The 11,505-nt window shown below is 42.6% G+C and overlaps 1 protein-coding gene across 1 annotated transcript; it reads left to right on the forward strand.

Moving 5' to 3' along the window:
* Positions 1-4,474: 4,474 nt before the first annotated feature.
* Positions 4,475-8,235, forward strand: LOC143781173 (microtubule-associated serine/threonine-protein kinase 3-like). The gene is made up of 4 exons (XM_077268013.1): positions 4,475-5,372; positions 5,569-5,670; positions 6,023-6,122; positions 7,838-8,235. The coding sequence occupies exons 1-4, from the start codon at positions 5,148-5,150 to the stop codon at positions 7,930-7,932; spliced, it is 522 nt and encodes a 173-aa protein (XP_077124128.1). The 5' UTR covers positions 4,475-5,147; the 3' UTR covers positions 7,933-8,235.
* Positions 8,236-11,505: the final 3,270 nt, after the last annotated feature.

Below are 11,505 nucleotides of genomic sequence, written 5' to 3' on the forward strand. Positions count from 1 at the left end.
TGGCACAATTCTTTTTGTATGTTTTAAAATAAATTTATATTTTGTCAGCTATTGGGACATAGTATTTAACCCTAACTTCACTAGATATGCACTTACCATTCTGCATATGAAGTGAATCAGAATACTTTAAAGGCAGTTGAGATGAGAATAGTCTTTATTGTGGCATGCCTTATGGGCTGCAGTCAGGGCCAGGCAGCAGCCCATAAAGTCTGCTATCTTCAAGAATATAATACCTAGAAGGAGCCCATACAGTCTAGGCTCAACCAGCATTTACCCTAGTATCATAGAGGAGGATGGAGTAGAGCCGTGTGTGTAATGTGTGCGGAGCGGAGCCGTGTGTGTAATGTGTGCGGAGCGGAGCCGTGTGTGTAATGTGTGCGGAGCGGAGCCGTGTGTGTAATGTGTGCGGAGCGGAGCCGTGTGTGTAATGTGTGCTGAGCGGAGCCGTGTGTGTAATGTGCGCGGAGCGGAGCCGTGTGTGTAATGTGTGCGGAGCGGAGCCGTGTGTAATGTGTGCGGAGCAGAGCCGTCTGTGTAATGTGTGCGGAGACGCGTGTGTAATGTTTGCGGAGCGGAGCCGTGTGTGTAATGTGTGCGGAGCGGAGCCGTGTGTGTAATGTGTGCGGAGCGGAGCCGTGTGTGTAATGTGTGCTGAGCGGAGCCGTGTGTGTAATGTGTGCGGAGCGGAGCCGTGTGTGTAATGTGTGCTGAGCGGAGCCGTGTGTGTAATGTGTGCTGAGCGGAGCCGTGTGTGTAATGTGCGCGGAGCGGAGCCGTGTGTGTAATGTGTGCGGAGCGGAGCCGTGTGTGTAATGTGCGCGGAGCAGAGCCGTCTGTGTAATGTGTGCGGAGACGCGTGTGTAATGTTTGCGGAGCGGAGCCGTGTGTGTAATGTGTGCGGAGCGGAGCCGTGTGTGTAATGTGTGCGGAGCGGAGCCGTGTGTGTAATGTGTGCTGAGCGGAGCCGTGTGTGTAATGTGTGCGGAGCGGAGCCGTGTGTGTAATGTGTGCGGAGCGGAGCCGTGTGTGTAATGTGTGCGGAGCGGAGCCGTGTGTGTAATGTGCGCAGAGCCGTGTGTGTAATGTGTGCTGAGCAGAGCCGTGTGTGTAATGTTTGCGGAGCGGAGCCGTGTGTGTAATGTGTGCTGAGCAGTGTGTGTAATGTGTGCGGAGCGGAGCTGTGTGTGTAATGTGTGCGGAGCGGAGCCGTGTGTGTAATGTGTGCGGAGCAGTGTGTGTAATGTGTGCGGAGCGGAGCCGTGTGTGTAATGTGTGCGGAGCGGAACCATGTGTGTAATGTGTGCCGAGCGGAGCCGTCTGTGTAATGTGTGCGGAGCCGTGTGTGTAATGTGTGCGGAGCAGAGCTGTGTGTGTAATGTGTGCCGAGCGGAGCCGTCTGTGTAATGTGTGCAGAGCCGCGTGTGTAATGTGTGCGGAGCGGAGCCATGTGTGTAATGTGTGCGGAGCGGAGCCGTGTGTGTAATATGTGCCGAGCGGAGCCGTCTGTGTAATGTGTGCGGAGCAGAGCCGTGTGTGTAATGTGTGCGGAGCCGCGTGTGTAATGTTTGCGGAGCGGAGCCGTGTGTGTAATGTGTGCGGAGCGGAGCCGTGTGTGTAATGTGTGCGGAGCGGAGCCGTGTGTGTAATGTGTGCGGAGCGGAGCCGTGTGTGTAATGTGTGCGGAGCGGAGCCGTGTGTGTAATGTGTGCGGAGCGGAGCCGTGTGTGTAATGTGCGCGGAGCAGAGCCGTCTGTGTAATGTGTGCGGAGCCGCGTGTGTAATGTTTGCGGAGCGGAGCCGTGTGTGTAATGTGTGCGGAGCGGAGCCGTGTGTGTAATGTGTGCGGAGCGGAGCCGTGTGTGTAATGTGTGCTGAGCGGAGCCGTGTGTGTAATGTGTGCGGAGCGGAGCCGTGTGTGTAATGTGTGCGGAGCGGAGCCGTGTGTGTAATGTGTGCGGAGCGGAGCCGTGTGTGTAATGTGCGCGGAGCAGAGCCGTGTGTGTAATGTGTGCTGAGCAGAGCCGTGTGTGTAATGTTTGCGGAGCGGAGCCGTGTGTGTAATGTGTGCTGAGCAGTGTGTGTAATGTGTGCGGAGCGGAGCTGTGTGTGTAATGTGTGCGGAGCGGAGCCGTGTGTGTAATGTGTGCGGAGCAGTGTGTGTAATGTGTGCGGAGCGGAGCCGTGTGTGTAATGTGTGCGGAGCGGAACCATGTGTGTAATGTGTGCCGAGCGGAGCCGTCTGTGTAATGTGTGCGGAGCCGTGTGTGTAATGTGTGCGGAGCAGAGCTGTGTGTGTAATGTGTGCCGAGCGGAGCCGTCTGTGTAATGTGTGCAGAGCCGCGTGTGTAATGTGTGCGGAGCGGAGCCATGTGTGTAATGTGTGCGGAGCGGAGCCGTGTGTGTAATATGTGCCGAGCGGAGCCGTCTGTGTAATGTGTGCGGAGCAGAGCCGTGTGTGTAATGTGTGCGGAGCCGAGTGTGTAATGTGTGCCGAGCGGAGCCGTCTGTGTAATGTGTGCGGAGCGGAGCCGTGTGTGTAATGTGCGCGGAGCAGAGCCGTGTGTGTAATGTGTGCTGAGCAGAGCCGTGTGTGTAATGTTTGCGGAGCGGAGCCGTGTGTGTAATGTGTGCTGAGCAGTGTGTGTAATGTGTGCGGAGCGGAGCTGTGTGTGTAATGTGTGCGGAGCGGAGCCGTGTGTGTAATGTGTGCGGAGCAGTGTGTGTAATGTGTGCGGAGCGGAGCCGTGTGTGTAATGTGTGCGGAGCGGAACCATGTGTGTAATGTGTGCCGAGCGGAGCCGTCTGTGTAATGTGTGCGGAGCCGTGTGTGTAATGTGTGCGGAGCAGAGCTGTGTGTGTAATGTGTGCCGAGCGGAGCCGTCTGTGTAATGTGTGCAGAGCCGCGTGTGTAATGTGTGCGGAGCGGAGCCATGTGTGTAATGTGTGCGGAGCGGAGCCGTGTGTGTAATATGTGCCGAGCGGAGCCGTCTGTGTAATGTGTGCGGAGCAGAGCCGTGTGTGTAATGTGTGCGGAGCCGCGTGTGTAATGTTTGCGGAGCGGAGCCGTGTGTGTAATGTGTGCGGAGCGGAGCCGTGTGTGTAATGTGTGCGGAGCGGAGCCGTGTGTGTAATGTGTGCGGAGCGGAGCCGTGTGTGTAATGTGTGCGGAGCGGAGCCGTGTGTGTAATGTGTGCGGAGCGGAGCCGTGTGTGTAATGTGCGCGGAGCAGAGCCGTCTGTGTAATGTGTGCGGAGCCGCGTGTGTAATGTTTGCGGAGCGAAGCCGTGTGTGTAATGTGTGCGGAGCGGAGCCGTGTGTGTAATGTGTGCGGAGCGGAGCCGTGTGTGTAATGTGTGCTGAGCGGAGCCGTGTGTGTAATGTGTGCGGAGCGGAGCCGTGTGTGTAATGTGTGCGGAGCGGAGCCGTGTGTGTAATGTGTGCGGAGCGGAGCCGTGTGTGTAATGTGCGCGGAGCAGAGCCGTGTGTGTAATGTGTGCTGAGCAGAGCCGTGTGTGTAATGTTTGCGGAGCGGAGCCGTGTGTGTAATGTGTGCTGAGCAGTGTGTGTAATGTGTGCGGAGCGGAGCTGTGTGTGTAATGTGTGCGGAGCGGAGCCGTGTGTGTAATGTGTGCGGAGCAGTGTGTGTAATGTGTGCGGAGCGGAGCCGTGTGTGTAATGTGTGCGGAGCGGAACCATGTGTGTAATGTGTGCCGAGCGGAGCCGTCTGTGTAATGTGTGCGGAGCCGTGTGTGTAATGTGTGCGGAGCAGAGCTGTGTGTGTAATGTGTGCCGAGCGGAGCCGTCTGTGTAATGTGTGCAGAGCCGCGTGTGTAATGTGTGCGGAGCGGAGCCATGTGTGTAATGTGTGCGGAGCGGAGCCGTGTGTGTAATATGTGCCGAGCGGAGCCGTCTGTGTAATGTGTGCGGAGCAGAGCCGTGTGTGTAATGTGTGCGGAGCCGAGTGTGTAATGTGTGCCGAGCGGAGCCGTCTGTGTAATGTGTGCGGAGCGGAGCCGTGTGTGTAATGTGTGCGGAGCGGAGCCGTCTGTGTAATGTGTGCGGAGCAGAGCCGTGTGTGTAATGTGTGCGGAGCCGAGTGTGTAATGTGTGCCGAGCGGAGCCGTCTGTGTAATGTGTGCCGAGCGGAGCCGTCTGTGTAATGTGTGCGGAGCAGAGCCGTGTGTTATAAAGTATTCTAATTTACTGAGATAATGACTTTTGGGATTTCATTGGCTGTAAGCCATTATCATCAACATTAACATAAACACATGAAATAGATCACTCTGTGTGTAATGACTCTGTGTGTGATGTAATTAACGTTCTGATGATATTCTAATTGTGTGAGAAGCACCTGTACATATATAGAAATTAAAGCAATTTTTTACAAATAGTGTGTATATATATATATATATATATATATATATATATATATATATATATATATATATATATATATATATGTGTAATTCCTGCCTTCTTTCATTTACTTCATACATTGTGCCCACCATGGGGACGTAAAAGAGGGGCATTTCACAATTAAAGGATGGAACTTTCCAAAGACACAAAGATTAATGTTAACGATGTCATGATTTTTAATGATTGATTACTTGGGTCATTGATGATTACCTCTTCAATATTTGTCACAGTTGTTAATAGTAAACTCTGCAACCAATGAGTTAAATGTTCTATGGAGAAAAAAAAGACCCGTGAGGTAATAAATATATCCAGTATTTCCATTCCTATGTCTGAGGATTAGTGATGAGCGAGCCTGTAAATGGTTGTGTAAAAGATTAATAGCTGCGGAATAACAGAACGGATTCTACACGGACAGAACACAGAGGACAAGTGAGAAAAACCCGTCCCACTCTCCTGGATTATTGATACACAAGTGTGAGCAAACCCAAAATATTGCCGGGCAGCAACTATCTGTGCAGAGCCGATGCTGGAAGATTCTATCACAAGATTCCGTGATGACATCACTGGTGATGCTCGGCCATGATGACATCACTGGTGATGCTCGGCCATTGTGACATCACTGGTGATTCTCGGCCATTGTGACATCACAGCCCCTATAAATAGAAGCCGCGCAGGGTTCCGGGTGCCATTTTTGGTTCTATAGTGACGGAGAGCATTTGCAATTTCTCACTATGGCTGAATTACATCTGAACGGTTTTCAGGAACAAGCGCTATCGGAGGTTCTTATCTTCAATCGCCCTAACATTGCGCTTCTACCACCCGATGGCGTCCTCTGCTTCACTCACCGGCTGGTGGTGCAGCTAGTAAAGGATTGCCTGACTAAAAACCGACAAAATCAACTGACGTCAGAGTATCTGACAGATTTATGTCACAACATCAAGACTTTACTACAGCAGGTAAGTGGCGGACGCTCCGCACACAACTTCTCTATACTCAGAGATAATAATGGTGGGACAGAAGCTTCTTCTTTCCTCCAATATAAAACACGACGAGTCCCCAAATCCTGTATGGAGTCAGTGTATCTGCAGAGAGGAGCAGATCACACATACAATGGCCGCCAATCATCTCAGATTTTTCTTTTCTTCTTTATAGGCTGAAAAAAAGTCTCAATCTGGAGACTTGGCTTATATTACAGAACTGGCCGAAAAAATCCTGCGTGTACTAGAACTTCCGGACTGCTCGTCGGACCGCCAGGTAAGCAGCGTCGGACCGGAGCACCTTGGGCCCACCTGACTCACGGGCCCCATAGCAGCTGTGTGGTCTGCCGCTTTTAGCGACACGCCACTGGCTGGGGGCCCCTGGAGTAGCAGGGGCCCTAGGCAGCTGCCAGCCCTGTATGCCAGCAGGTGTCAGTGCCTGGGGCCCCCGGAGAATCCTCCAGTTCTCTGGTGGGCCAGTTGGACCCTGCCGGTAAGGAGCCATCACCTTCTAGACTCAGAGTTACAACAGGGGCATCTGTAAATGTTGGTTTCTTCTGTCCTGATTGGAGGATTTGGGGATTTAGTGAAATCTCCCTCAAATTAATTATCTCTATTATATCTATTAGGAAACACCAGAAGGCGACGACGAATATGGGGAGAATGTGACCCCGGAAATCCCTGACCCTACTAGGAGTCAGCCGGAGCCGAGCAGCGATCTGATTGCAGGTGAGCCGATCACACGACCGTCTACAAGGAATGTCCAGATATTACACAGCAGGGAATAATGGCGGATTTACTCTCTACTCCATGGAATGGGACCTGTCAGCACATGATACATATAGGAGTGGTGGGATGACGGTGTAGGACGTTCCCCCCATTATATTCAGATATTACACAGCAGGGAATAATGGCAGATTTACTCTCTACTCCATGGAATGGGACCTGTCAGCACATGATACATATAGGAGTGGTGGGATGACGGTGTAGGACGTTCCCCCCATTATATTCAGATATTACACAGCAGGGAATAATGGCAGATTTACTCTCTACTCCATGGAATGGGGACCTGTCAGCACATGATACATATAGGAGTGGTGGGATGACGGTGTAGGACGTTCCCCCCCATTATATCCAGATATTACACAGCAGGGAATAATGGCAGATTTACTCTCTACTCCATGGAATGGGGACCTGTCAGCACATGATACATATAGGAGTGGTGGGATGACGGTGTAGGACGTTCTCCCCATTATATCCAGATATTACACAGCAGGGAATAATGGCGGATTTACGCTCTACTCCATGTAATGGGACCTCTCAGCACATGATACATATAGGAGTGGTGGGATGACGGTGTAGGACGTTCCCCCCATTATATTCAGATATTACACAGCAGGGAATAATGGCAGATTTACTCTCTACTCCATGGAATGGGACCTGTCAGCACATGATACATATAGGAGTGGTGGGATGACGGTGTAGGATGTTCCCCCCATTATATCCAGATATTACACAGCAGGGAATAATGGCGGATTTACTCTCTACTCCATGGAATGGGACCTGTCAGCACATGATGCATATAGGAGTGGTGGGATGACGGTGTAGGATGTTCCCCCCATTACATCCAGATATTACACAGCAGGGAATAATGGCGGATTTACTCTCTACTCCATGGAATGGGACCTGTCAGCACATGATGCATATAGGAGTGGTGGGATGACGGTGTAGGATGTTCCCCCCATTATATCCAGATATTACACAGCAGAAAATAATGGCGGATTTACTCTCTACTCCATGGAATGGGAACTGTCAGCACATGATGCATATAGGAGTGGTGGGATGACGGTGTAGGACGTCCCCCCTAATAAAAAGAATTTCTTTGCTGAAATCCAATGTGCCAGTCAGGAGAAGAGTAACGTAGAAGCCATATGCAAATAAGGATGGAAGTGCACTGGGGCGGGGAAGAAGGAATCTGAGTGCGGTGACACGCACCCAGTGCACTTCCAGGATAATATGCATATGGCTGCTATGCTTCAGCTCTCTTCCCATCACTCACATGTGCAGTGAGGGTGGGGGCTCCTCATTCATGTGGTGATTGGGGGTCCGCCACCACTTGCATTACCTTTATCTGTGGATGCGCTGTACATTCTCATACGATCCCTGACCTCACATGTATGATGGCTGACAATGATCCCTGACCTCACATGTATGATGGCTGACAATGATCCCTGACCTCACATGTATGATGGCTGACAATGATTCCTGACCTCACATGTACGATGGCTGACAATGATCCTTGACTTCACATGTATGATGGCTGACAATGATCCCTGACCTCTGTGTGATAATATTCCTCTGCCGTCCGGCCACAGTGACCGCACAGTAGTATTGTGTCATATGGAGTCCCATCACTTACATTATATTTACTTCTCTTCTCATAGGTTCCATCTTCCGCCGGATGTTATCCTGCCGGCGCGGATTATCCAGGGCTGCTCGAGCATTTCCTTGTTGCGCCTGTTGCCCTAAAACCATCTGAAAGACAGGAAGTCCAGCAGATCCACCATCACTGCTTTTACTGATCACCTGGTATCTGACCCCGGCTGACTCCCTGACTATGATTGTGTCTATTGATTCTGTTATTAATTATAAAAAAAAAATGTCCTTCTATCCTATTAATTACCTGTATAGAAGGACCTTCATTATTAATTACAAAAAAAATTGTCCTTCTATTCTATTATTAATTACCTGCATAGAAGGACCTTCATTATTAATTACAAAAAAATAAAAAATGTCCTTGTATCCTATTATTAATTACCTGTATAGAAGGACCTTCATTATTATTTGTAAAAAAAAAAAAAAATTGTCCTTCTATCCTATTATTAATTACCTGTATAGAAGGACCTTCATTATTAATTACAAAAAAAAAAAAAAATTGTTCTTCTATCCTATTATTAATTACTTGTATAGAAGGACCTTCATTATTAATTACAAAAAAAAAAAAAAAATTGTCCTTCTATCCTATTATTACCTGTATAGAAGGACCTTTATTATTAATTACAAAAAAAATAAAAAATTGTCCTTCTATCCTATTATTAATTACCTGTACAGAAGGACCTTCATTATTAATTACAAAAAAAATTGTCCTTCTATCCTATTAATTACCTGCATAGAAGGACCTTCATTATTAATTACAAAAAAATAAAAAATTGTCCTTCTATCCTATTAATTACCTGTATAGAAGGACCTTCATTATTAATTACAAAAAAAATTGTCCTTCTATCCAATTACCTGTATAGAAGGACCTTCATTATTAATTGTAAAAAAAAAAAAAATTGGCCTTCTATCCTTTTATTAATTACCTGTATAGAAGGACCATTATTAATTACAAAAAAAAAAAAAATGTTTTTCTATCCTATTATTAATTACTTGTATAGAAGGACCTTCATTATTAATTACAAAAATAAAAAAATGTTCTTCTATCCTATTATTAATTACTTGTATAGAAGGACCTTCATTATTAATTACAAAAATAAAAAATTGTCCTTGTATCCTATTATTAATTACCTGTATAGAAGGACCTTCATTATTAATAGTAAAAAAAAAAAATTGTCCTTCTATCCTATAATTAATTACCTGTATAGAAGGACCTTCATTGTTAATTACAAAAAAAAAAAAATTGTTCTTCTATCCTATTATTAATTACTTGTATAGAAGGACCTTCATTATTAATTACAAAAAAAATAAAAAATTGTCCTTCTATCCTATTAATTACCTGTATAGAAGGACCTTCATTATTAATTACAAAAAAAATAAAAATTGTCCTTCTATCCTATTATTAATTACCTGTATAGAAGGACCATTATTAATTACAAAAAAAAAATTGTTCTTCTATCCTATTATTAATTACTTGTATAGAAGGACCTTCATTATTAATTGTAAAAAAAAAAAAAAATTGGCCTTCTATCCTATTATTAATTACCTGTATAGAAGGACCATTATTAATTACAAAAAAAAAAAAATTGTTCTTCTATCCTATTATTAATTACTTGTATAGAAGGACCTTCATTATTAATTACAAAAAAAATAAAAAAAATTCCTTCTATCCTATTATTACCTGTATAGAAGGACCTTTATTATTAATTACAAAAAAAAATAAAAAATTGTCCTTCTATCCTATTATTAATTACCTGTATAGAAGGACCTTCATTATTAATTACAAAAAAAATAAAAAATTGTCCTTCTATCCTATTAATTACCTGTATAGAAGGACCTTCATTATTAATTACAAAAAAAATAAAAATTGTCCTTCTATCCTATTATTAATTACCTGTATAGAAGGACCATTATTAATTACAAAAAAAAAATTGTTCTTCTATCCTATTATTAATTACCTGTATAGAAGGACCTTCATTATTATTTACAAAAAATATAAAAAATTGTTCTTCTATCCTATTATTAATTACCTGTATAGAAGGACCTTCATTATTAATTGTAAAAAATAAAAAATTGTCCTTCTATCCTATTATTAATTACCTGTATAGAAGGACCTTCATTATTAATTACAAAAAAAATAAAAATTGTCCTTCTATCCTATTATTAATTACTTGTATAGAAGGACCTTCATTATTAATTACAAAAAAATAAAAAATGTCCTTGTATCCTATTATTAATTACCTGTATAGAAGGACCTTTATTATTAATTACAAAAAAAATAAAAAATTGTCCTTGTATCCTATTATTAATTACCTGTATAGAAGGACCTTCATTATTAATTGTAAAAAAAAAAAAAAATTGTCCTTCTATCCTATTAATTACCTGTATAGAAGGACCTTCATTATTAATTGTTAAAAAAAAAATTGTCCTTCTATCCTATTATTAAATACCTGTATAGAAGGACCTTCTTTATTAATTACAAAAAAATAAAAAATTGTCCTTCTATCCTATTAATTACCTGTATAGAAGGACCTTCATTATTAATTACAAAAAAAAATTGTCCTTCTATCCTATTATTAATTACCTGTATAGGACCTTCATTATTAATTACAAAAAAAAAATAAAAATTGTCCTTCTATCCTATTATTAATTACCTGTATAGAAGGACCATTATTAATTACAAAAAAAAAATTGTTCTTCTATCCTATTATTAATTACTTGTATAGAAGGACCTTCATTATTAATTGTAAAAAAAAAAAAAATTGGCCTTCTATCCTATTATTAATTACCTGTATAGAAGGACCATTATTAATTACAAAAAAAAAAAAAATTGTTCTTCTATCCTATTATTAATTACTTGTATAGAAGGACCTTCATTATTAATTACAAAAAAAAATAAAAAAAATTCCTTCTATCCTATTATTACCTGTATAGAAGGACCTTTATTATTAATTACAAAAAAAATAAAAAATTGTCCTTCTATCCTATTATTAATTACCTGTATAGAAGGACCTTCATTATTAATTACAAAAAAAATTGTCCTATCCTATTATTAATTACCTGTATAGAAGGACCTTCATTATTAATTGTAAAAAAAAAAATTGTCCTTCTATCCTATTATTAATTACCTGTATAGAAGGACCATTATTAATTACAAAAAAAAAACAAATTGTTCTTCTATCCTATAATTAATTACCTGTATAGAAGGCCCTTCATTATTAATTACAAAAAAAAATAAAAAATTGTCCTTCTATCCTATTATTAATTACCTGTATAGAAGGACCTTTATTATTAATTACAAAAAAATAAAAAATTGTTCTTCTATCCTATAATTAATTACCTGTATAGAAGGCCCTTCATTATTAATTACAAAAAAAAATAAAAAATTGTCCTTCTATCCTATTATTAATTACCTGTATAGAAGGACCTTCATTATTATTTACAAAAAATATAAAAAATTGTTCTTCTATCCTATTATTAATTACCTGTATAGAAGGACCTTCATTATTAATTGTAAAAAATAAAAAATTGTCCTTCTATCCTATTATTAATTACCTGTATAGAAGGACCTTCATTATTAATTACAAAAAAAATAAAAATTGTCCTTCTATCCTATTATTAATTACCTGCATAGAAGGACCTTCATTATTAATTACAAAAAAATAAAAAATGTCCT

This window comes from Ranitomeya variabilis, chromosome 1 (assembly GCF_051348905.1).
Source record: "Ranitomeya variabilis isolate aRanVar5 chromosome 1, aRanVar5.hap1, whole genome shotgun sequence".
Lineage (NCBI taxonomy): Eukaryota > Metazoa > Chordata > Amphibia > Anura > Dendrobatidae > Ranitomeya > Ranitomeya variabilis.

What these genes read in the sequence shown, in the direction of transcription:
- LOC143781173 (XM_077268013.1), top strand. Translation starts at nt 5,148, where the DNA reads ATGGCTGAATTACATCTGAACGGTTTTCAGGAACAAGCGCTATCGGAG. An exon ending in TCAAGACTTTACTACAGCAG is followed by an intron (nt 5,373 to 5,568) that starts GTAAGTGGCGGA and finishes TCTTCTTTATAG; the next exon opens with GCTGAAAAAAAGTCTCAATC. An exon ending in GAGCAGCGATCTGATTGCAG is followed by an intron (nt 6,123 to 7,837) that starts GTGAGCCGATCA and finishes CTCTTCTCATAG; the next exon opens with GTTCCATCTTCCGCCGGATG.